Source organism: Sphaeramia orbicularis, chromosome 1, assembly GCF_902148855.1.
Source record: "Sphaeramia orbicularis chromosome 1, fSphaOr1.1, whole genome shotgun sequence".
Classification (NCBI taxonomy): Eukaryota; Metazoa; Chordata; class Actinopteri; order Kurtiformes; family Apogonidae; genus Sphaeramia; species Sphaeramia orbicularis.
The window spans coordinates 56634192-56661881 of NC_043957.1; the positions used below are offsets into that span (position 1 = coordinate 56634192).

The 27690-nt window shown below is 39.2% G+C and overlaps 1 protein-coding gene across 4 annotated transcripts; it reads left to right on the forward strand.

Annotated features, from left to right (window-relative positions):
• Positions 1-58: 58 nt before the first annotated feature.
• ppp1r12c (protein phosphatase 1, regulatory subunit 12C) lies at positions 59-27690 on the forward strand. Of its 4 annotated transcripts, none has more exons than XM_030145794.1 (20): positions 59-411; positions 2595-2769; positions 4512-4642; positions 5857-5975; positions 8105-8264; positions 8412-8556; positions 8689-8763; positions 9976-10055; positions 10169-10281; positions 10372-10439; positions 10719-10849; positions 10992-11079; positions 15348-15465; positions 16237-16352; positions 21387-21439; positions 21780-21819; positions 22042-22155; positions 24063-24116; positions 24453-24503; positions 26612-27690. In XM_030145794.1, the coding sequence occupies exons 1-20, from the start codon at positions 197-199 to the stop codon at positions 26696-26698; spliced, it is 2133 nt and encodes a 710-aa protein (XP_030001654.1). In that variant the 5' UTR covers positions 59-196; the 3' UTR covers positions 26699-27690. The 4 variants fall into 4 exon arrangements, with proteins under 4 accessions (XP_030001654.1, XP_030001661.1, XP_030001670.1 ...); XM_030145801.1 differs by having other exon boundaries at positions 24066-24116; XM_030145810.1 differs by having other exon boundaries at positions 22042-22146.

Below are 27690 nucleotides of genomic sequence, written 5' to 3' on the forward strand. Positions count from 1 at the left end.
AAAGTGCGTAATGACGTCACAGACAATGGCATGCGCAGTTTTGCGCGCTCCCGACGCCCACGAACACAGGCTGACTCTTCCTCCACATCCAAAGCAGAGCGAGAACCAGGAAGTGAAAGTATACACATGGAGGGTGTGTCTTCCCCTGCCAGTGGATGTTTTATTTTTAAAAACACAGTCCTCCTCGCATAAATAAATGGGGGACTCGGCGAGGACGAAGCGGCGGGAGCAGCTGAAGCGTTGGGCCGGCTCCTGCACCGACAGAGCGTCGGCCGTGCCCAGGCGGAGGTGGCGGGGCGATGCCGCCGATGGAGCTGCGGATCCGGAGGCCAAGCTCAGCGACCCGCCGAGCGACCAGTCTGGAGAAACTGTGGGCACGGATCATGAAAGCAGCCCACTACTCAAAAGACGGTGAGGAAATGTGTCCTGTGGACGGTTTCACAAGAACAGCAGCAGTGAGTAGCCTGCTAGCTGTTTGTGGAAGCTAACAGATGAAGGCTGTGTGTGGGTTTGTGCGGGGTGTGGACAAAGTAACAGCAGCACTTTACAGCACAGCACAGGAGCTGCTCCACACACTAAACACCTATTAATGGTCCTGTCAGTGTCACCCAGTGTCTGGGCTCCAGGGGTAGTTCATAGTGTTAGCAAGCTAGCTAGCTTATCATTGTACCATCCTCACTGATGGTCATGTAACCACTGCTTGTATTTAAATCCGTTTTACTCCCTTAACATAGTAATTAGACGACCGCATCATGCAGTAATGTCGTTTTCAGCCTTTTTGGCAACAGTTCATGACAGTAGCCATCTATTTATTGCTGCAAGGCAGTGTCCAAGTGAACATGCAGTACAGGATGCTAGAGTGTGTGCTGCTTTAATTACAGGTTCATCATAAGTCACATATGCTGCATATTTCAGACAATGTCTAGAAAATGAGTTCTGACTGACTGACACTATAATACACAGTCTGCCATAGGTCTCTGGAGGGCTTAGGTGTTGTGATTGTGGCCTGGGGGTCATGGGATTTTGGGGTGATCCCTTAAAAAAAGGATTGTTTTTGAATATGCATTCATATTTACATTCTCATGTTGCTAGACTGTTACACTTAAAGATTGTAGTTTGACTTGAACACATGGCTTTGTGTTTTGGGGGTCAATAACTTGAGATTGTTCAAGAACTTTGACATAATTTTGGATAATTATTATCTCAATACTTGCTCTACCTGTGTACAGAAATTTGGAAAACATGAAACAGACAATAAGTAACAACACAGAAGTCACAGTGGACACCAACTCCAATCATTAGATCCCAGATTAGTTTATTCAGTAGATAGATAGATAGATAGATAGATAGATAGATTTACTTTATTAATCCCCAAGGGGAAATTCAAAATGTGGTCACCACTCTACAGAAACAGTCACAACCACAGAAACAATAAATACAGATTGTAAATAGCTAAAAATAAATAAGTTAGATTACAGAGGAAAGTAAGATTAAAAAGACAAGGTATGTGTTCTACCTAACACATAAAACACAGAACCCGCCGAGGACAGAAGTGTTCTGGTGCTTCTGACTCTTATACACCCCAACCCCAGTTTTGATGCCTTCTTCATTTATTTTACATTAATTAGTATTAAGTGGTGCTCAAAATGGTTCGAGTGCTGCACTTGTAGACTTGTAATGGGGGGAAAACTCTGTAATAGATTCATGTCACCACCACCACTACAGCTTGGTTGAAGTTTAGTTTAGACCAAGGAGATCCATTCTCATCACTGACCGTGTGTGACAAACTGTGGAATTTGTCAGATGTATTAATTTTGTGGCAACTCATATAGAAAACAAGCACAGCTCATAATGATTTCACATTTCATATGTGGAAAAGAAAAGATAGATTTGTTGTCATTTGTTGGTCACTGCAAGTTCACTTTGTTTATTTATCATAAATCATATTGCACATTGTAGATTTGTGGATTGTGCAGGCTAGGAAAAGTGCTCATCCCTGTCAAATACTTATCAACATTATTGTCTTAAATAGAGTGTAGAGTGTAATAAATATTTTCAAGTGTTAAAATTAGCAACATAAACACTTTTAGAGTTTAATCAGGTTACCTATGTTTTTCGCAAACTATTACTGAGCATTTTTGTGGAAAATTTACCTTGGTTTGTGGCAGTCAATTTTTATGCAGGACCAACTAACTTGTAGAGATGATAGAGCTGTGTGAATACTGCTGTTAAACATAGTTTCTTTGATGTTCACTAGGCCTTTATAGGCCTTTTTTGCATTTTAGAAAGTCCTGTAAACTTAATTTAACTTTCCACATGATGCTTTTTTTTCTCCAAAGAATTTATCACATGAACTGTGGAAAGCTGGGAATTTTGGTTGAGCTGGCGTGGAATGACGCTATTCAGTAACAGGATCGGGATGTCATTAATGTAGAGAACTAGCACATTGTTTGTCTTGTATCATCTTATTTGTTCACTGACTATATGAAGTCTCAACCACATGGTGCATGTTCGCGCATTCTTTTAAATTTGCAAGTCAACTGGAACAGCGTCCCAGTAGAGTCACCTGTTTCCACCATGCCATGTGTCTTTAGGAAAAGGGTGAGGTTCGACAGGAGAGCAGAGTTCCTGGCTGCCTGTGCCAGCGGTGACACAGAGGAGGCTCGGATCATGCTGACTGAGGCCAAAGAGTCCGCAAGAAGGAACGGCGAGGATGTGCCAGAAATCATCAACTGTTCAAATGCTGATGGGATAACTGCTCTCCACCAGGTGAGCTGCTTTCTCCTGAGATTATTAACAGGGCGTTGATGATTGTCTTTTTCTGGTCACTTTGTGCTTCTAGTATAATATAAGTCGAACAACAGGGCTTCTGTCTATCTATCTATCTATCTATCTATCTATATATATATCTATATATATATATATATATATATATATTTTTTTTTTTTTTTTTTTTTTTTTTTTTTTTTTAAGTAGAGCTAATACTGAAAAGGAGGCATTTACTGGCATTCATACATGACAGATTTGACAGAATCCAGATCATGTTTTCAGGTTGTAGAAAATCTACCCCATGATGGAAGATCTTAGCTAATCACTGTGTTTGACAGCCTTAGTTTCTGATCGCTGTTAAAATTTTGTTGGATGACTCTCCAGCACTGACTTGGACACTTCTTTTCCTACCTAATTAAACAACTACTAGACATGTTTCAAATATAGGTTGCAAATGTACATTTTCCCATATTACACAAACTTTTTGAAAACTCACAGGGCTTTGCTAGTTCCAAACACTGAAGATACAACATGATTTTGAATGCAAAGTTTACTTAGTACTTTGCCTGTTGCTCATGTAGCCTTTTGCTGTATGTGTGCTGCAGATATAGCTATAAAATATTCCACTGCATTTGATCTGCTAATCCAAACTTGTGTACATTGATTCACTAATACTATAGCCCACGTGTTATGTTATGTTATATTATGTTATGTTATGTTATATTATGTTATGTTGTGTTATGTTATGTTGTGTTGTGTTGTGTGCTAAAAAAAGTTCTAAAGAAGCGTACGTAGTTACATGGTACAGTGTTTAACACTTGTGTTTTGTTTAACACTGATTGCTGGTTCCTGCAGCTTTAAATACACAAAGCCTACTACTGAAATTTACTAGTGTTTCCTGTGGACTTGATCTCTTGGTGTGGCACTGTGTCATTGGGGTCATTGTAGTTTCAAGCCAGTGACTTGAAGTCCTGCTGAATTCCTTTTGAGCGTGTTCAGCAAATATATTTGACAACATCCAGGCTTATTATCCAGAGCATATTTGGATGAACAGACAGATTATTGTAATGCACGTGTATAAGGCATTTCTCTTAATTTCGTCCAGCGGTTTAAAACAAAGGAATCACAATTATGTAAAATAGGGATTGATTAGTATATGTTTTGAAACATGGAAATACAAAGAATTCTACACAGTAAAATAAAAGCCTTCCTGAAAGTCAAGGCTAAGAAAATGAAAATGAAAACAACCTATAGAACAGATACAATGAAAACATTCTCAAACAGAATGAAAATTGAGTAGGAAGAAGTACACATTTATACACTTACCCCTCTCTACTGTCATTTTACATAAATATTTACTTTTCATTTATCTTGCAATCTTATTTACAGATTTATATGTACATACATACATACACCAAGTACTCAGAACCTCTGGTACAGATTTAATTATAAACATAAATAATTAACTCATTAAATCATCGTCATTGTATTTTATCTTGTATATATTAACTTTTCAAAATCCCTCATATATTTATTAAACCACCAGCTCCATGTTTACTTTGTATATAAAATGTATACCTCCTTAACAAATAATATTGATACTACAGGGATGTGTAATAAGCATATAATAATCCATGTTCTGACAGTGACAAGATGATTGTGTAATACTTGTAATAGGCCTTATTATGGACAGAAGAATAAGAGCTCTGTATTTTTCTTATTGTTTCGGAATCTTCTAACAGGCCTGCATTGATGGCAGCATGGAGATGGTGTCTTTCCTTTTGGAGCATGGTGCCAGCGTGAACCAGGTGGACAGTGAGGGGTGGACGCCGCTGCATGTGGCCGCCTCCTGCGGTTACCCTGACATCGCAGAGTATGTATGACATACAGTATTCTCAACTGTGAATTTACAGCTGGGTAATCCAGCACTCTTCCCCGCTGTGGAGACGTCAGAACGCTGTGTGGGTGCCAGGGTGTTTCTGTTTTTAACAATACTGACATTGTTGTTGTGTTTGGCAAGACAAGGAGTCCGCTAAAGCATAAGTAGGCTGGCTTGGCACAAAAATGCACGTGGTGTAAATGATTAAAGAACTGATGCACCTTTCTTCCTCATGTTTCTATGACCTTTGTGGTTAAAAAAACAAAAGCTTTCTGTTTTTTTTTTGTTTGTTTGTTTGAAGGTTTGCTCTATCTGGGACTAGGGGTGTGTAGTGGCAAGAATCTGGTGATATGATTCAAATCACAATACTAGGATCAAGATATGATATATCACGATATATCGTGATACCATTAAAAAGGCAATATTTTGTTTGTTTCTTTTAAAAAATGATTATTTCCTTGAAAAATTGAATTATACCAGAAATCTGCACAAATACTTAACACATTTTTATTTGATCACAACAGGATCTAATGTTATATCACAAAATTTTCCTGTGTTAAAACTTAAACTCTGTTTTACAGACATTACAGTTTAAGAGCCTGTTCAAATGTTCATATTCTATTAGTTACCTCCGCCAAGGAGGTTATGTTTTTGCTGGCGTTGGTTTGTTTATTTGTTTGTCTGTCTGTCTGTCCGTGTGCAAAATAACTCAAAAAGTTATGGATGGATTTGGATGAAAATTTCAGGAAATGTTGATACTGGCATAAGGAACAAATGATTACATTTTGGTAGTGATTGGGGGGGCACTGATCTGCCTTGGCGGAGGTCTGCGCTCTCTGAGTGCTTTTCTAGTTCATAACTAACATCATAACTATTTTTGTGCAATCCCAACAAAGGAACTAACATTGTTTAACAAAAGAGTGTTAAATAATAATAAAGAAAATATAAAGGAAAAACAAAAAACAAAAATGAACCTTCACAATATCTTCATTTGAATAAATACCTAAAAATATCAATACAGTATTTTGTGATATTGATACAGTATTGTGAAATGAAATATTGCGATATATTGCAGAACCGATATTTTCTTACACCCCTATCTGGGACCCAGATGTAAATCATATGGATTTGATGTTCTACATGTAGAGGGTGTTGTCTTTGTTTAGACATAATAAACCTGCTCACTCTGCCTATGTTTGTTGTGTTAGGTTCCTCCTGCAGCAGGGTGCATCACTCTCTGCTGTGAACTGTGATGGTGACGTTCCTCTGGACATTGCCCTTGATGAGTCCACAGAGTCCCTCATTCAGAAATTTACTGTAAAACAGGGTGAGTTCTTATGGGCTTCATCTCAATTTAAGCTGTACTACAAAGAATGTAATTTCTTCCCTTTCAGCAGGTGTTAATAGTAACAAGTCAGTCCTCAAAGACACCCCACTCAATGAGAACAGATCATTTCAAGGATCATCTATGTTCCTGTTGTATGACAAAATTATATACATAGAAATTTAGCTTCTTCTCCATGTCTGCTAATGTTGTGGGGTACTTACAGACTGGTCTCATACTCACATGTGGTCTTTTAATTACATTAATATGATTTTGTCATATGCTGGTAGATACTGTTTTTGAAAAATATAATAGAAAATAATTATAAAATAATAATAGAAAATAATAGAAAAGTTGGAATTCTCTTTCTTGTCTTTACACTATCCATTCCCACAGACTGGGTCACAGTTCATATATAGGTCATAGCATAATTTGTTGTGTGTGTTGCAGACAAGGGATAACGACTACAGCTCCAAAACGAAAGCATGAGTAGCATAAGTAGTGCAAATGTCTTTAATTGTAATACTGCTGATGGATGCTAAATGCAAAAACCTTGGTGCCTATAGACTTGCACTCAACTTCTCTCTAAATACTAAGTACTTTTTTTTTTTTTTTTTTTTTTTGTGGTCTCATTTGTTTCATATGGACCTTCTAAGAAGTGATGTGGTCGATTTTTAAACTATTCCTTCATTAATTAGTTCTCAGGTTGGATAACGAGGTTTGATGTGTGTTGTGCTGGGTTTTGAGTTTTGATCGACAGGTGTGTATGATAACTTCCTCATCTGTTTGTTTAGTAAAACCCATTTTCTTTAACACACATCTTGACTGTGCGGCACTGTCACTGTTGTGATTAGAGCTGAAACACATTTTGACCAAAAATTTGGTGGTTCAGAACCTGGAGCATTGGTTCTCAGCTGGAACTAAAAAAAAAAAAAAGGTTTTCACATGATCGGCAGTGTGAACCACTATGGTCGTGTCATATTCTGCAGGTTGGAAAGAAAGGATAGAGAGGAAAACAACCATGTATAGGTTTGAAAAACCAGAGGAAAACAATGCAGCAAACCTGACTAAAGCCAGTGTTTGGTGAAGATTAGAGCTGAAACGACTAATCATCTCAAACTGATTAAAAAAAATTTTGATTACAATTTCCTGAATCAAAGCTTCATTTCCTTAATTTTGCTGCTGTTAAACATTGGTTCCACTGTTGTGTTTCACAAGGACATTTATTGTGACGCACATGATGCCAGGATCAATGCAAAGTCATATGTTAGTTCTATTTTAAGTTGTTAGTAAGTTAGATCCAAATGTGTTGAAGACTGCAGTGCACATATTGTTTGTAGATGTCACTGGACTTGTTTGTTGTTGATGTCTAGATATTTTTATATGTACTTTTATGGTATTGTTCTTAGCAGCATTTAATAATTTAATTTCTAATTATTATAATAATAATTATTTAATAACATTTAATAATGAAAATGACAATAATAATAATTCATAAAACATGGGGGGGGTGTCCCGTTACCTATCTCTCTCTCTCTGTCAAATTTCACTCAGTACGCACAGGTCACAGGTGCCAATGCACTCTTCAATATGCATAACCTACTATTTATAGGCCTATTAATGATTTTTTTTTGTATCAAATGTATGGTGTGGCAGCAAGGATTTTGCCATGGCAAAACCTTAGCTGCTGAAACACTGTATTTATACTTCTTTTTTTATGTTATAGTTGTTATTTCTATACAGATATTTTTTCTATATCAATTTACTTTTATACTTTTTGTGGTTGTTGTTTAAGTTGGTTCTGGAATAAAGGACAAGTTGTTTGTCATTGTCAGACATGTCTTTTTCACATTTCTACTATTTTCTTCACCTATTCAAACTGTCGTTCAATCAAATCAAAGAAAATAGTTGATAGATAATCGATTGCAAAAATAATCAATATCTGCAGCTCTAATTGTGATTAACAAGTTAAAGTTGGGAAATACTGATGACCACAACTAAGTAGATTATCAGACTTAAGACTGAAGAACACTTTTGGGAGAAAGTGATTTTAGAGGCTACTCCACCAGTATTGCTGTTGGAATGATGTGGTGTACAGGTTCTATGTGTTTGTCGTTTCCTTTCCCCTTCAGGTGTGGACCTGGAGGCCGCTAAGCGAAGCGAGGAGGAGCAGATCATGACAGATGCCCGGGCCTGGTTGAGCGATGGCCTACCTGCCAACGTACAACACCCAAAGACTGGGGCCACCCCACTGCATGTGGCTGCAGCCAAAGGCTACCTGGAGGCCCTCAAGTAAGCACTACAACTGTTCTGTTATTCAGGGACCGTTTAAAACTAAGGAAGATTTTTAAATTTTCTTCTTCATGGTGTCAGAACTGTGTTACTGTATTTAATGTGGTGCTGGTTTTCCTGCTCTGTTTGGGTCACCTTGTATTTCAGGATCCTGTGCCAATGTGGACTAGATGTGTCAGCTAAGGACTTCGATGGATGGACACCTCTTCACGCTGCAGCACACTGGGGTCAGGGGGAGGCCTGTCACATTCTAGCTGAACAGTTGTGCAATATGGAGAGCCACAGCAACTCGGTGAGGACCACGAAATCAAACAAAAAGCCAAATTTTATTAGATCTAACAAATGTCACGTGTGCTTTACACTTTAGACCAGTTTCTACTTTTGTCATTTTTTTGTTTCACCTTTCATGTAATGAACTTTGCAGGGTCAGACACCATTTGACGTAGCAGATGAGAGTGTTGAGGAGCTTCTGCAGGAGTTATCACAAAAACAAGCCCACGTGAGTGAATGAAAGTTTTATTTTCTTAAGTTGCTCCATGTGTTTGAAAAGATCTAGTCTTAGAAGTTCTTAATGCAGCTGTTTGCCCCATGGGCATTTCCTAAGTGTTTTCCCATTTAATGTAATGTAAGGCTAAGTTACACTAAGAGGCAATAGAAAAGCAACAATGTGTTTTTGTGATATAAATTTGAATTTTTCATAATTTATTGAGCAACATCAATTTGTATCATATTCCAATTTCTGTTGGAATAACGCCAACCCCATGTCCGCCTATTTTCCCTACGGACGTCCGTCAGCACCAAACCCACATTGGCACAGTATGACCGGATGCCATCCTCTCATAGCCGACGTCGCACTGTCCTGGAGCTGATAGGCCTTTGGCGACGTCCTATTGTCTCTGCAGCGCTATGAGTCACTGGCAGAAAATGGTCACGCAGGTGCATGACTCGTAGGTGCCGATCCTGTGCACGGGTAGTAACACGCGGTTGGCCAGGTCATGGTCTGTCCACCATTGCACCTGTCTGTGCATAGCATGTCTACAGGCGTGAGATGGTGCATCTGTGAACACCAAAATGCCTTGCTACCCTCGCTTTGGACATTCCGGATCTCAGCATACCAATGGCTTGCTCCCTCATGTTTGCTGCTAAGCGTGGCATGGTTACCGTCTACGACAGCTTGCGTTTTTCCTCGGGGTTTTTATAGCCTTGGCCAGTTGAGCAATATTCATCAAAAGAACTCATTAAAAGTTTTCAAACAATGTCAGACTGAACCACTCCTGAAAAATCAGGGATTGGCACCGTCTGCCACCTGATTTTAGTGCCTGAGCTGAAAAATGTGGTTCCATTGTTTCAATACTCACCAGTGATTGCCAACAAATTATGTTTTGTGTACAAAGTAGTCGCATGCAGTTTTACTCTATACTGTACTTTGTTGCGTTTCTAATGCCCCTTAGTGTATTTACAGAGCATCTTAACTCGTACTTTAAAAGTATTTATTATCCATTCTCCGCCCATTATCACAAGGGCAACCAATCATGTCTGTCAAAAGAGTGTGTAATTTTTTTTCTTTTCTTGGTCATTGTTTTTGAATTTTCCTAAATCACTCCTAAGTTGCAACTCCTTGTTAGTAGTTTTGAAGCTAAGTTAGTTTGGGAGCATTCTTTGTTTGTCAGTCCCTGAGATCTGGATCACTGATAGTTGTGTCTCTTTGCAGTGGAGAAAGGAACAGTCCATATTGGACAGGCAAAACCAACAGGGGTCCACCACTGCAAACACACAAAACAAGCGGCGGAGGTTAGTAGTAATATCATTATCAAAGAACGCAATCTTGCAATTGACAGAATAAGTATCCATTTGAAAATGCCAAACCCCTCTGGTGACAACTGCCCCCATCTCATCCCTGTCAGGAGCTCTGTGTGCAGGATGAGCAGCAAAGACAAGATGAATGTGCAGGACCAGTCTAAAGAGAGGGGGGTCTCTGGAGGCCTGGAGCTGAGTGAGGAGAAAGAGAGCAGCCCCGGTAAAGCAGCTATGCTCACACTTTGACCATGGGCATGTATATACTTCCTGTTTGTGCTGAATTCGTCACATGTTGGTTCTCTTTTTCCAGAAAGCTCTAATGTGTCTAGTCCAGACACTGAGAGCATGACCACTTCCACTATCAGTCCTGCTGACAAGGTAGAAACATACAACCAGCTCATGTGTCACACAACTCTTATAGGACATAGATCTAACCTGGTTATTTTATCAAAAACATCAGGGCATAAACTCCCATTGTGATCAGAATACTATAGCATGGTTTATGTCATAGTGTTTAACCAATTCATAAATGAAAATATAGACGAAATAAGAGATAAAGATAATAAAAATAACTGGTTTTGACTAAGATGTTACATAGGTGAGTGCTTTTTACACTTTGCATGTACTCTATTTCTTCTTTTCTCCTTTGTGCCGCAGACGCCAGAGGAGAATGACGAAGATGAGAAGGAGCAGGACAAGGCGAACCGCACGGCCAGAGTCCAGCCCACTCCTCAGACCAGGGACACCACCGCTGATAGTCCCAACACCCCCAACGCAGACAGACGCAAGTACGAACCAACGTTGGGAACATGAGTGAAGAAAATTCTCATTATAAACACCAGATCATTCCTACTTTATGCAGAGCCCAGATTGTTGTTCACCGATTTAGTTTACTCTAACATTTAGATGATATATAATTTGTGTGTTTAGATTCCAGGCTCCTGTCAGAGACGAAGAGTCTGAATCTCAGAGGAAAGCTCGCTCTCGACTCATGAGGCAGTCTCGCCGCTCCACTCAGGTATATCCTACTGAAGAACTCTAAGCAAAAGATCTTTACAGCAGGAGTTGCACGACTTCAGATTCAGTTCAGAAATTGACAATTACATTTTTATTTAGCCCGGTAAGTTAGTTGAGAACTGATTCTCATTTTCAATAATGACCTAGACATATAGAGACAAACAGCCAGGCACTCTCACGCCTATGGGTAGGGGTGGGTGATATGGGCAAAAAAAAAAAAAATCTTGGTTATTTTTTAAAATTTCCCGATAACGACAATAGTAACTGACGATATCCTTTAAAGTGTCAATTTCTTTCTTTTTTTCCTTTTTTGTAATAAAAAATTCTGTAAAACTCTACTAGGGCATCTATGGATAGACATAGCGTTTCAGAACAACAGCTCTTGTTTGTTTTTTAAGTGTTTCATACATCTGTATTACATGTGGGGTGGGGGTGAAATGCGGAAGCGGAGCAAACGGAGCTCCACCTGGCAAACAAACACGATGCGGAAACGGCTGGAGCTCTGCTTCCCTCCAGCCGTTTCCGCATTTCAGCCATTTCCGTGTCACGTTTGTTTCATCCATATAATATCATATGGTTGCACTGCCGCTGTCAGACGGCTGCACTAACCTCCGCTTCCTACAATGCACGTCGCGACAAAATTCCAAAGATTCCCGAGTTACCTCCCGGCTCTGTTTGTAAACACATGTTTTTTTTATGGTGGATGACACTTTGAAATTGTTCACCGTAAGAGAAAAGATTCAGATGAGTAATGACAGAAAGACTTGCAGATTCATGATACTTAGGCTATGACTGGGGTTTTACAGATTTGCTGAAAAATTGGTGATGAAAGTCTCCCGCAGCTTTAAAGCAAATCACTACTTACAAATCATGCACTCAACTTCATGCCTTTGCACTCACTTTCACCGTCTGTCTATTTTTTTTTTTTGCTTGACTGAAAGATTTTGCATTTGAACTGCTGATGTGGTATCAGAGGCTGTTTTGACTTTGTTTGGTTCTTCCCAGTAGTCACACAGTTAACTGCTGATTTCACAAATGTGTTTAAATGCTCCATGTAATGAAACATTAAGTTACACATTACAATACCTTGACACTAATGAACACTGGAACAGAGCAGCTGAGTGAATCATTTACTGAATGAGGGATACTGCTTCAAATACTTCACACCTGTTACAGTACTAACATCTACTTCTTTTCAGTGCTGATGTCAAATAACTGCTGTTCTGCATAAACTCAGAATAAAATGAAAACACCCATGAGAATTCTGTGGGAAAGGCACAAAACCTACTGACAATCACTCAGTTGTCTAATCCTGTAAATTTGCGTAGTTGTTTTTTGCCTCTTTAGACAGAATAGCCACAGTGTTTTAGTCAGGATTCCCACGGTCAAGAAAGACCTGGAAAAGTCATTAAAGTAAATTAAATTAAATTAAATCATCCACACTTTGGAAAAAGTACTAGAATGTGATTTTTAGGAATGCAAACTCCTGACCACTACAGAATGTTTATACTAGCATATGGTAAAATGCAAAGCAAATACATTTGGAAAGGCTGGTTTAAAGTTCAACATTTTAGTGAAATAAATTCATGTAGTTTAATACATTATTTACTGGAGTAGTCAACATAATTAATGTTTTTCCATTCATCCTGTAGCAACAAAACAACCATAAATCCACATTTTAAACCTGTTGTAAAAAAGAAGAGTAAGGAAAAAAAAAAAAAGGGGGGGGGGGGGGGGGGGGGGGGGGGGGGGGGGGCACATATGAGCCTTTTTTGTATCAGTGATGTGTCCCATCCTTTACATAAACCTGTCAGATGTACAAAAATTAAGCTGACCTCAGGCTTTTTCTTCTGGTATATGTAGGATTGTGGTGCAGTTATGGCCTTTTGTTGTTATTTAACTAAAACCACAAATTTTCGCCAAATTTTGTGTTTGTATCGTTAGACTCCTCAGAATAACAGCTTTTTAGAATTTAATATTATAATTCCTGGTAATGTCAAAATGAACACTGTTGCTATTCACATTTCATACGATAATTATTTAAAGCACAATTCTGATCATTGTTTGTTTTGTTTTTTTATTTGTGTGGAAATCTCCCCTGACAACGTTGTTAAAGTGTCTGATCACCTTTTCTCTCCAAGCCATTACATAGTGAAGTATTTTCTGTAATGATTAATTTTTTTTATTTTTTTTTTTTTGATATCCTATACAGCTCATTCTAATGAAATTACAAACCTGGTCATGTTGAAGCTCCAAGGTATCTTTAGCAGCTTGTGGAGAGGCAAAGTTAAGATGTTGTCACTGACACTATTTTGGGGGTGTAATCGTCCTCATTCCATATTTGGACGACAGCTTTCTTAAAATATCAACCCACCCTGGTGCCTCTAGTGAACCAGCCCATGTTTCCATGGGTTTTGAGGGGATGTGTCATAACAGAGGATGGAACACATTAAGAAAATGTAGTATACCTGTCCATTAGGGGTGTGTATTGGCAAGAATCTGGTGATATGATACAAATCACAATACTACGATAACAATACAATATATCATGATACAGTTAAAAAGGCTATTTTTTTAATTTTTTAATTTTTTAAAAATTTTTTGATAGATTTTTTTTCTGGAAGAATTGAATAAAACCAGAAATATGCACAAATACTAAACACATTTTTATTTGATCAGAACAGGGTCTAATGCTATATCACAAAAAATTCCTTTGTTAAAACTTAAATGATGTTGTACAGACATTACAGTTTAAGATCCTGTTCAAATGTTCATATTCTTTTAGTTCAGAACTAACATCAGAACATTATTTTTGTGCAATCCCAACAAAGGAACTAACATCTGCCTCTCAGACAGTAAAAAGTTCTTTTAGGATGCTTTAAATAACCATTATTTAATAAAACAGTGTTAAATAATAATAGATAAATTATAAACAAAAAAGAAAACCAAAAAACAAAAATGAACCTCCGCCATATCTGCATTTGAATAAATACCTAAAAATATCAATACAATACTTTTTAATATCGATACAATATTGGGAAATGAAATATTGCAATATATTGCAGAAACAATATTTTCTAACACCCCTACTGTCCATATTCCACTTTTTTGCCACAGAGTTTTTGCAGTCTATTTGTTAAATTTTTTGGAGTTTATTATTTGTTCTAGCATTCAAGTCAGACCAGTCTGGATATTCATTTTTGTGATATTATCTAGCTTTTCCATGAACTCAGTGCATGTTCACCCACCACTTGGTTTAGTCAGGTGTTACTACACAGTTTTCCTCTGGTTTCTCAGACCTATACATTATTATTTTCCTCTATTCTTTCTTTCCAACCTGTAGAATATAACACAACCACAGTGATTCACATTGTAGATCATGTGAAAACCTGCTGTTTTTTTGTTCCACCTGAGAACCAATGTTCCAGGTTCTCAACCACCAAATTTTTTGGTCAAAATGCTGTAAATAGATGAAAATGAGTTTTTTCCAACCAGAACGGCACCTGTATGGAAGTAAATCTGTCTCATCAGATTTTGAATTATAAAAAGCCGTTGAGTTTCTAGCACAGATTTTTTTTTGCACTGAAATTAAGTATCTGAATTTTTTTGCCTCTGAATTCAACTATGTTCATAAATTTAGAATAAAAAAAATTCAGATGCAAAAAATTCTGATACAAAAAATTCTGATGCAGAAAATTCAGATCACACATCCGGGACACCAAGGATAAGCAATCGATTCTATGCCAAGTCGAACTTACAGCTGGCCAATCGAGTTATGTTAGGTTGGTCATGTGACACCAATGCAGGAAGACGGTCAGCACGAATGTGTGATCTGAATTTTTTGCATCTGAATTCTTTGCTTTTGAATTTTTTGCATCTGAATTTTTTTTATTCTAAGTTTACGAACATAGTTAAATTCAGAGACAAAAACTTCGGATACTTAATTTCAGTGCAAAAAAATTAAATGCTAGAAATTCAATAGCTTTTATAATTCAGAATCTGATGAGACAGATTTTCTTCCATACACCTGTTCCATCCTGGTGGAAATGGGTAAAGATAGCATGTTTCTCAGTGGAAATGATCCACCTAATTCATACATGTCAGTGCAGTGAGAACTTTACTTTTAATGAACTCCTTCAAACTCTTCATTGCATATATTCTACGAGGTCGGGACAGACGTGGATGTAAAGTGCAGCTTGAGTGGTTTGTTCGTGGACGTATACAACTCCAACAAGATTTTTTTCATGTGTTTTTCCTCTGTACCTGCAGGGTGTCACTCTGACAGACTTGAAAGAAGCAGAGAAGACAGCGGCCAAAGCAACAGATCCACCTCCTCGCAACATCCAGCCCGTCAGCCCCATCATTACCCTGACACCTGCTGAGAGAGGTGAGCCTAAGCACCGACCAAGAGATTTTACACTTCAGCTCAGTACACATCTGTCATTATGTTCAAATGTCCCAAAAAATTTTAATTGAATGAGTTAAAAATGAAAAAAGTAACACTGATACTGTTTGCATCTTTATAAGATAACAGGTCTGGGGTCAGATATCCGGGATCTGCCAGACTAAGTTCAGCACTATTTCTAAAAATATCACATGAACATAAACTTGGGTGGAGTGCCCTTTAATGTAGGTTTGAAGGAAATGTGGTTTCTCACTTCGTTTGCACGGGCCACTGTTGCCACCTCGTCTCACCACCCACACCAGTTGCTTTTTCCTTTTTTTAAGGGGGAGCTGAGCATTTCCCATCAGAGAAACATCTGACTGACACCATGTTTAAATGAATCACCCTATTGAGGTCAAAGGGACTGTTCCTTTAAACACTTCAAATATGTGTCACAGTTTACCCGTATGAAGTTGGTCTACTGGAACATTTGCAAACAAACCCAAAAACAGGATTGGGCTCATGTTAACTGAGCTCACTGCTCTCAAGCCTCAACTTGTAGTCGAGCTAAAGATAAGAGTGATTCCTCTATTGCTTAAAGATACATTTGGAAACTAATCTGCTTTTGTGACTGCACTCTTACTCAGATCAACCCTGAACTGATTTGCAGTCTCACTAAAGCAAACTCCTGTTTGGCTCATTTTGTTTTTGCAGTTATTTGTTACTTCCTCATGTTGATTAAATTTCTTTTCTGTGCTCTTCCTTGTGTTTCAGATACAGACCCGGTGAAACAAGCAGAGCCAGAGGGAGAAAAGCGGCTGGGGGTGAAAGACAGGAGGAGAGGGAGGAAGGAGAGACGCTCCACTGGCATTGTGCAGCTCGGCGGAGAAGTAAGAAACCCCACCACCATCACCAGGCCTCGCACTACCACTTGTTACTTTTCCACTGATGGTATCACCTAGGGCTGTGCAATTAATCGAAATTCAATTACGATTTCGATTATTACACGCAACGATTACAAAAATTATGTAATCAAGAAAAAACGATTATTAATTTTGAGTTGTTTTAATTCACGCGCACGCAAGCTACCATGAGCTGCTCTGCCCCGCCCCCCTCTAAGCTACTGCTGCCTGCTAGCCGGCAGGTCCACCCCAAGAGGACAGTTGTACCTAGCGGTCTGGACAAATGGCAGGAGAATCACAGCAGAAGTGCTTGGTAAACAAAAAAGGCGAGTCAAATTCAATTGTATGGAATCACTTTGGGTTTGATGAAGAAGACGAAGAGCAAAAACACAACACGTGCAAAAAGTGTTTCGTAGTTGTGTCCGCACCGACCGCTAACACAACAAACCTTTTTAACCATCTAAAGTTTAACCACCGCCACCTTTATCATAATCTTATGAAAAACTAAAACACATAAAAACAACTCCGTTTACAACTTCGCCAGTAATGCAATCTTCAGTTTCCGAATCTCTTTACGCTGCAACTCCCGTATTAACCTAACCCTAACCCGTATAACCCTAACATGCGTATTCTAGATGGCTGATGTATACAGAAGGCCTGAACTGAAACCTCACGGCACACCACTGAATTTACTATGTTTCATACTACATTGAACATACTTAAATTTATAATTTGCACTTTACACGAGTTTGTTTTTTTTTTATTGCTACAGTTCTATGGCAAGTCTATAGCAGTTTAATTACAGTGCACTATTTGTTTACAAAAGGAAACATACTTGAATTTACAGTACACTTATTTGCATTCAAAGATTTTTTTGTTTCGTACAAAAGTGAACATACTTTGTTTTAGTGGTTAAAAGCTTTATTTATGTTTAAAGAGTATATTTTACATTGTTTTGCAAGAAAAAAATAAACAACTTTAAGGTTAACAAATAATCGTTTTTAATAATCGTGATTTCAATTATTGCTAAAATAATCGTGATTTTTTTTTTCCTATAATTGAGCAGCCCTAGTATCACCTCACCTCCCCTTGACTTAGTACCCCCTATTATGCCACCTTTCCACTACATGGAACCGACTCGACTCGGGTACCAGATACTATTCCTGGAGACCGTTTCCATACAGGATACTAGCAACTTTAGAGTACCTGGACATCATAGCGATGTAGCACATTACTTCCGTGTCATCTGCTCAGAGAGTCGCTGATAAACTCGCTCGTTGCGTGCTGTCTCGTCAAGCTCATGCTGAATTTTTACATCGGCCACCAATAACTGAATCTCCTGACTGAATGGTGTAGTTTTGCGGGCTGTCATCATGTGGACTAACCTACCATTACAGTAGCGGCATTGTACCCGTTGTGCCATTGTACGATAGCGCCATCCTGTGGTGCAACAGCGGCATTGCACCCGTACACCCACCCGTGCTGCAACATTGGGACATGCGTCGGACACACATCGGACACAGAACGTCCATTATAGTAGGATTTACTGTAAACTTCCACGTCTGTTTTTTGTAAAATGGTGGGTCACAGAGACAATTCTCTGACCAGTCAGTGGTCTGCAGTGTTTACACGTCACATTTTAGTATCTGGTCTCCAGTCTTGGAACCCCAGCGAAGGTGATACTAAAAAACTAGGACCGGGTACCAGATTCCAGGTCCTTTTTCGCAGTGGAGACGCAAAAAGGTCGAGTCGAGTCGAGTCAAGCCAAGCCGGTACCACACTAGTGGAAATGCGACTTTAGATACTATTTTTCTGTTTGCACTTTCGAAGGACCCAGATGAGCCAAAGCAATACTGAACATGATGTAAATCCAAGCCAATCGAAGATGTGGAATCATCACTGCATCAATATGCAGGAGGGGGCTTCAAAAAGTTGGTGGAGAAAGAATGTAGATTTGACATGGTTCAAATCACATGGCTGTCTTTTTTACACAGATGGATTTAAAGGCTGGTATCAAGGCTGGCAGAAGTGTATGGAGCATGTGTTGAAAAATAAACATCAGAACTTGAACCATTTTTTCCAACTGTCCTTTTTCCAAAAGCTTTTTGAAGCCCCTTTGTATGTATGTCATCTTGTCACCAAAAGCTGACAGGAAAGCTCCAAAAATGTCAGAGCGTTCTTTCAAGTTGGCTTTATCTTGATAAATTGACCACAGGTTTAAGTTTAAACAAGTACCTGACGTGAAAAGATCTTAAGGAACCGATTAGTTCAGGAATTATAACATGTATGAAGTTCCTCCTCCCTTATGGCCTTAGCTGTAGTTTCAGTCACGCTGAGGATGATGTCACAGTGAGTTTGTTGTTAAGTTAGGTCATTTTAGGTGAATTGAGCCTGATACTGTGAAAACAGGAAGAGAAGCTTTATATAGGAACCTGAAGCCTGTACAGATGCCAATGTGAATGTATGCTAATAGTGGTCTAGAGTTCACTTTTGGTCTATTCACACCTGAGGCTGCTTGTGCCTGCACTTTGGACTAATTTTATTTATTTTTTATTTTATTTTGTTTTTATAGGAAAAGGAGCAAGATATCTCAGCATTCACATTCATACATATGATATCTATTAGAGTCCTTTTTGTATTTCTTATTTTATACATACAATACTTTCAAACAGAAAAAAAAACATATGAAGTGAGTGCTTACAGTTTTGGTATTTCTCACTTAAAAAAAAGACAATCACAGCTTTCAATACTTCTGGGTTCTTTAAACATTACACATGTTTATTCAAAAGTAAAACATTCGCAAAGAATAAAGACAGGGAGATTATAAAGAAGAAATTTTTAGAGGAGTATCTGAGTGATCTGCCTTGGCAGAGGTCTGCGCTCTCCAAGTGTTTTTCTAGTTTTATTTTTTTCTTGCCAACAACAATAAACAATTTTTCTGCAAATAGTTCATGATAATATTTTAGATGTGTGTAAAATTTTAAGGGTATCCTAAAACATTTCCACTGCTGTAGTATTTAGAAAATATTAAGTCAAGTAGTAGCCTGGGGATATTTATGAAATTTTTAGTAGAGGGAAAATTGGTTGTCTCCCACAATGATTTGGGACACTTAAAACACAGTGGGTACGTGGTAGCATTTTACTTGTCAGTTTTCATTTTTGTGTCCATGTTAACAGATTGGAGCGAGTAAAGTAGCTTGTGGCAAAAATAAATAGCAAAAAGCCCTACTGATAGTAAAAGTAACATATCAGTAATATTTTAGATAACTGACACCACTATAGTTTCAAAGCCTAGAGGACAACTCAATGTGTTACAGACGTGAAAAAAATATCCTGTAATGGAAATATTACTTATATCCATATATATTCATATATATTTCATATATCATATAGGCTTCTAACTCTATTTCAGATATATTCATGTCAGTGTGCAGTCTCTCCTTTCTTTGTCTTTTCTTTCCTCATAGGTCAAATCATGTGACTCTTGCCTTTTCTTGAAATTAGAGTCAGGGAAAAATGAAGTTGTACTGATACAGTGAGCAGGAAAGTGTAGAACTTATGGCTCACAGTAGCACTGCTGCAGCAGCAAACACAGCCCAGGTAAACACATGCATGCAAACAACAACTCAGAGGTGTCACACACAGTGTGTTCCAGGTGGGATTCATATAAAACATTTGAAAGATCTAAATCTGCACATTAGTTTAGTAAATGAAATCCATTTTAAGAACCTGTAAATTGTTCTTCTTAAGACAGTAATGTCAACAACAATCAGTCATCACATCCTCTTACAAATACACAACCCAGCCAAAGACAAAGGCTCCACCTGGATTTAACAAAGTCAATCATTCACATCCTTCCATTAGATAATTACTGTAGTGATTAATATGTTTAATCTCAAACAAGTTCTTTAACTCTGTCCAGTGAGTGAGTAGCTTCACAACCATCAGTTTGATATAGACCATAAAGGGTGGTCTGTGTTTCAGTGGAAAAAGGTCATGTGGTTTGAGTCCAGGATGACCCTGTTCCAGAGTGATGGGTGCATCAGGGAGAGAGGAGAGGTAGATGAATTGGTTACCCATCATGCCTAGTGTCTATAGCAGTGGTTCTCAAATCCAGTCCTCAAGGACCCCTATCCTGCATGTTTTAGATATTTCCCTTTTGCAGCACACCTGGTTCAGTGGCCTGTTTGCACAGCCCCACCACTTCCTGAACTTCAGGTGGCTCCTTTATTTCCTGTCTATCGTTATGGGACACACTGATTAATCCAGGTGTGCCTAATTAATCAGTAGTCACAACAAGAAGTGGCAGACACACCCTGGATTTATCAGTGTGTCCAATAATGAAAGACAGGAAATAAAGGACCCACCTGAAGTTCAGGAGGTAGTGGGGCTGTGCTCATCACCAAGCTCTGCAGAAGCCTGATAACGATGTGATGGCTTCCAGGTGTGCTGGGAGAGGGAAAGATCTAAAACATGCAGGATACTGGTCCTCGAGGACTGGGTTTGAGAACCACTGGTCTACAGTACAACCCTGTGGGGGCAGTGTTATGATGTGGGGTTGATTCAGTTGGTCAGGTTCAACATTATGTGTCTAAAATGACAAATAAATGTGACATTGGATGAACTTAATGAGTCGATAAGCGTTTGCTCCTGGAGGATTCTGTTGGTGTCTGTGAACTGGGTTATAATGGGTCTGGTCTACACCAGCTCTAAATGTAAAGTGTCATGAGATAACTTTTGTCATGATTTGGTGATATATAAATACAATTAGACTGATTGACTGATTTCACAGTGAATGTGTGCTGTAATCAAAGCTAAAGGCACTCTAACTAAGTATTAGGGTGTGTGTCTTTTTTTGACCAGACTGTAAACTTAAGCTGTAGGCCACACGTGCACAGGCGAATACTGGTATCTCATAACAGCAATGAATGATACATGGGGGATTCAATCATTTATCACCATTGGTAAGAACTAGCCCTGCCATGTATGAATGTATAATAAAGCTGAACATTTCTGTTTCAGAATGAAGATGAGGATTCTCAGGGGGAAGATGCCAACAGTAACAGCATGTCCCAGTGAGTGTTCTCCTGTTATCTTCAACTCTCATGTATTTGGTTACAGTCTTTCATTCTTACATTGACTTGGAATGTTGCACACTGTATTTTAGAGATAGCACAGGAGAGAGTATGAGTTTAGTTTATGAAAGGAATCTGGATCTTGGGTATTTTCTCATGTTACAGCTTGTGTCGCATTTCAAATTATGAGGCTTGAGGGCAAAGAACAAATCAAAACAGCCTGACCACAGACTCAGTAGGAATTTTTATGCACACCCAAAAATGTAGTTTCAACTCCTGGACATAAAGGAAAATGAAAGTGAAGGTAATTACTTAAAAAGTGTCTCATTTCTCTGTGCAGTGAGAATCAACTGGGGGACTTGTCTGCCGACTACAGAACGGTACGTGCCTGACCTTATTTCCCACACATTCCTGAAAACACACACCTGAGGGGTGAAACTAAGTTTTACCTCAGATCTACACCAACCAGAACAGGAATGACAACCAAAAGGTTTCAAAGACATTAGCACATTGCTGGGAAATAGTACGCACATCTAAGTCGTTCAGCGTCTTAGCTGTGCTCTGAAGCTCTGTGTGGTTTATGTGTGTGTGTCTCCCTCTAGCTGTACTTTAAGGTACTGCAGGAGAACCTGGCTCTGAAGGACAAACTGCAGGAGATGGAGCTGCTGCTCAGCCAGAACAAAGTGGAGCTGGAGAGGCTGCGCCAGGTTGGGCAGGTGTGTGTGTGTGTGTGTGTGACTCCACAACCACATCCAGCAATATGTGTCAATATTTTGTGGTGAATTTTCTTCTTTAAATAATTGAGTTTTTAGTCACAACTTCTACAACCAAATTCCAGTTACTCAGAGGAACCTCCTGCCTTTAGACAGTATGGTCTTGTTGTACATTACATTTTAGAATTTAGTTTGACTTGTGTTTTATGAAACTTTGATGTCTTGCGTTCAGTGTCAGCTTTATCATGTGCCTGCTGTGTATGATAATAATAATAATAATTATAATAATAATAATAATAATATTAAGCGTACACTTGGGCTGAGCGATAAAACAATAACGATATCTATCATGACATAACTTTTCCTTAATAGACATATGAGACATGCCCGATATAATTTTGATAGGATTTATTCATCTATGTTTTAACAGACATAAGAACAGCCAATCATAGTTAAGTAGCACCGCACTGAACCGATCACACTAGAGCCAGGCGACCAGGTTACTGAAAAGTAGGGTGTGAACCGTTTCTGTTCGAGGCCTTTAATACAATACGGAGGTACACCCAACAAATATATGTAGCCTATGTGAAGAACGCAAACACTCACCGCAGTAAAGTTGGTAAGAGAGCCACAGATTCACACTTCACGGCTCAATAGACCATCGGTCACAAATGACGGCTCTATGCAGCTTTGGTAACAGAGAGGAAACTACAACCCTGTTTCCATCCGAACAAACAGTCCTGAATGATCAGTAGACGGCATTACCATGAATGTGGAGCCAGTTAGTGAGCGCGAGTTTAGGGACCGTCTGCAATGTGCTAACAGGAAAATTTTACATATTTAAAATTCATTAACTTTACTTCTATCTGGCACACCCATGAACCCCTTCTGCACACACTACACCACTCAGGTTGAACAAAATATAATATGAGGTACATCTCTTATTTAAACTGGTCAACTTTACTGCGGTGAGTGTTTACATTCTTCATATAGGCTACATGTTCTCCGTATTGTATTGAAGGCCCTGAACCCAAACGGTTCCACCCTACTTAATTATTAATGAACATCTACAGCAGGGGTGGCCAACCTGGTCCTGGAGAGCCACAATCCAGCATGGTTTAGATGTATCCCTCTTCCAACACACCTGATTCAAAGGATAAGCCTATCATCCAGCTCTGCAGAAGCCTGATAACGACCATCAGGTGTGCTGGAAGAGGGAAACATCTAAAACATGCTGGATTGTGGCTCTCCAGGACCAGGGTTGGCCACCCCTGATCTACAGGATCAGTAAATAATGGAAAAATACCTGATTTTGACAGAAAAATGCAAAATACAGAGGATAATATTGTAATAAATGGTGTTAAATCACTTAAGAAAGGTTAAATTCAGAGGAAACTAGAAAAGCACTCGAAGAGCGCAGACCTCCGCCAAGGCAGATCACATCCAAATTTTATCATTTGTTCCTTGTGCTAGTATCAACATTTCCTGAAATTTTCATCTAAATCTGTCCATAACTTTTTGAGTTATCTTGCACACAGACAGACAGACAGACAGACAAACCAACGCTGGCAAAAACATAACCTCCTTGGCGGAGGTAAAAATCATCTGGGAACTGCAACAATAGTAGCTGTAGTAATAAATAAACCACTATCACTGTCCTCATTCACATTTGTAGATGCAACAAATTCTTATCCAGCTACATAAAAGCCTGAAAAGTTGGCGTCTTGGATGGGAGCACAGGCAGGTTTCAAAAACTGCAGACCGAAGTGTTGCAAGCAGTTGCAAGTTGCAGCTCGTCTCATCTTGAATCTTTGGTCTAAAGGGAATGAAACTGAATCAAATCAGCAGCATCATCACAAGCACCAGCAGTCACCAGTGTGCAATAGTTAACTCTGTGTTTTCTTGAATGGCAGAGCCAAGAGACCGGCACAGACAGGCCAGCATTACTGGAGCTAGAGAGATTCGTAAGTCTGCTTGAGTTCTGCATCCACATTAAAGCCGCTCTGAACTCTGTCTTACTCATGTATGGCTGTTTGTTTTGTAATCCCCCCTCCCTCCTGCAAACAGTTTCTATATCTCAGCGTTTTCTCACAGTCCATGAGTAGAGGTGGGCTCGGGTTTCCTGTTGTTCACTCATCTGTACATTCAAACTGTGAAACTGTGAACATTTGGTTTAGCAAGGCAGCGTTAAAGATGTCTGATACATTTGAGCCTGCGTAATATCGTTTTTGAAACCACAGATGAAGTGTTTGCTCTGAAAACCACAGTGGGTTGTGATGCTTTGTGTCTTTTGTTGACAGGAGAAGTTGGCCCTCCAGAGGAAAGCAGTGGAACTGGAGGATGAGCTAAAGGTAAACAACTGCACACACAGTAATATCCTGATAAAGTCATTAATGGTCCGTGACACCGCTGGTCATGGGATCACAAACGACTGGAATAACATGTGGCCTGCTGCGAATGGGGTCAGCAACGTTATGAAGACAAGTCAAATGCATTTACACTGTCATTCAATACAATGCTGCTATCAGCTGTATAATCTACATCTGGGCTCACCAACACGGTGCCCGCAGGCACCAGGGTCGCCCGCAAGGACCACGCAAGTCGCCCACAGGCCTGTTCTAAAAATAGAACTAGTCCAGGTGTCTCCAAAGCTCGCCAAGGGTCAATTAATATAAGAACACAAAGCTGATTGGTCATTTGGTTGAACAGGTCTAAATTTCCACCCAATCAAAATTACAAGTGTCCTACCCCCCTCCCGAGATGAAACGGTCAACTAGCTGTCAGTCAAACTTTAGCGCGGGTTTGCTGTCTGTCACTGGAGGGGGCGGGGCCAGGAGGAGCAGGATGAGCCAGATGCCAGGTGTGAATTTAGAACAGGTCAAATCCTTCAGAAACACAGCAGCACATGCTGGTGAAGTTTTATTGTGCGAGTGACAACAGTCCGTTTCACAATTTCGAAGTATTAAAATGCACATACAGGTGTGTATTTTTGTTTTTAATAATTCTATAAAAATATGCAGGATTGTTCCATTTCATAATTTTTGACATAGTATTTAAATATTCAGGAATACAGCATACAAATACTTGTATTTGTTTTTTTCTACTTTTGATTGTCTTAATAAAAGTAAAATAATAGTTTCATATTAACATTTTTTAAGTATTGTAAATGTTCAAACAAAGAAATATAAATAAATAAAATAATAAATAAAGAACACGATGTTACAAACGTATTGTTCAAAATATGCGTTTACGATTACGGTTACGATTCTGACAAATGTGGACATTGTTAACTGGCCAATTTGGTAGCTACAGTTAAGGAACAGTCCCATCTCCACATTAAATGTCTCAGCAAGTTGATAGCACCAGTATTTTTGGAGATATTAGTCATTTTGGAATAAAATTGCCTTATAATCACAGAAGCGCGGTACCATGCTGCATGATGGGAAATGAAGTTCAAAACAGGAACGCTGCATTGGGGCTGCTCCTGGGGGAGGGCAAGAAAGAGGGGAAAGAGGAGGTGCACAGTCGTATGGTCTGTGCATAGTTATTGTGAGGTATGCGAATTATGGGGGGGGGTTACGAATCATTCACCACCACCACCTACCACCCCCGTCTTACGAACTATTCACCCCCCACCCTGTTCGTGCGTGAAATATAGACTAACATCATGCAGCAAATGGCCTCAGGCTGGAATCAAAGCCACACCACTGCAATAATGTCATGGACTATGTGGGATGTGCTCCACCACATGACACTGGGAGCACACACTGGTTTAAAACTAAAACATAACGTGCTCGCAAGGGATGGGACTCTAGAACTGGTTCTTTTTGAGAACCGGATCCCAGTAGCTCGATTCCTTGGAATCGTTTGCCTGCCTGCTTAACGATTCTGCTTATCGATTCCGCTTTCGTTGTGCATGTGTGATGACGTCACACGTACACTGCATTGTTCTGGTCAGAACGTAGCCAACATGGCGCTGAGGCAGAAGCGGTCCAAACAGACGACACCAGGTCCACTGGAACACTGTCAAAGCTTCCATGTCTTCAAATGGTTTTTTAATGTTTTCATTTTTATTAATGTCTGTTTTTTTTAATGGTATACAGATGGCGTTATGAATATGCATTTTTTTTTTACTGTTTTTTTTAATGTTTTAGTTTTTATTAATGTCTGTTTTTTAATGATATACAGATGGAGTTGTGAATATGCATTTTTATTTTTTATTTTTTCTGTTTTTTACTGTTTTAGTTTTTATTATCTGTTTTTTTAATGCTAACATCAGCCTGCCCAGGGACAACAGGTGGAAATTAGCCCTAGTGCTAGAACCTGGCACACTACATCTCTCCTTTCTAAGGTTCATGTATAATGTGCATTGTCCCTGTCTAAATAAATGACATGAAATGGAAAAAATGAAAATGAAATAAAAAAGACTTTTGCTGACTGTTGTTTTGTTATTTTCCAGGTTCTGGGGGACCTGAAAGCAGACAACCAGAGGCTCAAAGATGAGAACGCTGCCCTCATTCGAGTCATCAGCAAACTCTCTAGATGAACCATTTAAAAAAACGAAACAAAAAAAAAAGACAAAAAAAACAATACATGTAGGTGATGTAGGTGATAAGTACAAGATTGACCTTTAGTCCATCTCAGAAGACACAAAACAACCAGAACAAGAGCAGAGACAGCAGCAACAGCACACTGAACTGGAACTGGAATGGTGTAGATTTCAGGGTTATGGCTAGCCTGTGTTTGGGCCTTCGTGTTTTGGCAGATCTACTGTATAACAAGCTGAACAGCACCTCCTGTGGACCGGCGGGACAGTCCCGTTCACCTCCACTTTTATATTATAAGTTTTTATTGTTGTATTTTTTAAACTGGGATATTTTATGTGCTTCGTTCCTGCGATACATTGTATAGATTGGAGAGACATAGCCATGCACAGCGCCAACTCCAGAATCATACAGAGACTGCAAATATCAGTCAGGGTGGAGCGTGGTTACTAGATTTTTAATGTGCCAAAAAAAAATCCAGCCCCAGGTTTTGCATGTCCCTTTGGGGGGATAAAAAACTCCCAGGTGGTCAGTATTGTTTCTCAGGACAAAGTGAGGGCGGACGTTTCCTTTTCTGCGGCTGACTGCTATAGAACACAGGACCAAAATGTGCATGTTGACTCCTCACGCTCCTCTGAATGTTTATTTAATTTGTATATTTATGTACTGGAGCCATCTCTCCTAACGCAGTGCAGACATGCAGCCGTGGCCTCTGATGATTTAAAAAAAAAAAAAAAAAAAAAAAAAAGAAGCAGAGTTCTGGGTGCTAAGGGATTTTTACCGAGTAAAGTCAAATGTTTTGTTACAAATGTCAGCTGTTTCAACAGGCTATGGAGAACGCATGCTCTGTCCTTAGTACTGTAAGTGGCGTGTAGATTTGAGCTTTATGACTGGATGCTTGTGAAAGCAGCGACCGAAGCGAAGTATTCACCCTGTGATGGACTCAGCAGATGGGACAGATGGGTCAACTTCTGAATGTTTACTACAGTAAAAA

Coding starts and splice junctions, on each gene's coding strand:
- ppp1r12c (XM_030145794.1), top strand. CDS start 197: ATGGGGGACTCGGCGAGGACGAAGCGGCGGGAGCAGCTGAAGCGTTGG. Junction 8,764..9,975: donor TATCACAAAAACAAGCCCAC/GTGAGTGAATGA, acceptor GTCTCTTTGCAG/TGGAGAAAGGAACAGTCCAT. Junction 10,056..10,168: donor ACACAAAACAAGCGGCGGAG/GTTAGTAGTAAT, acceptor CATCCCTGTCAG/GAGCTCTGTGTGCAGGATGA.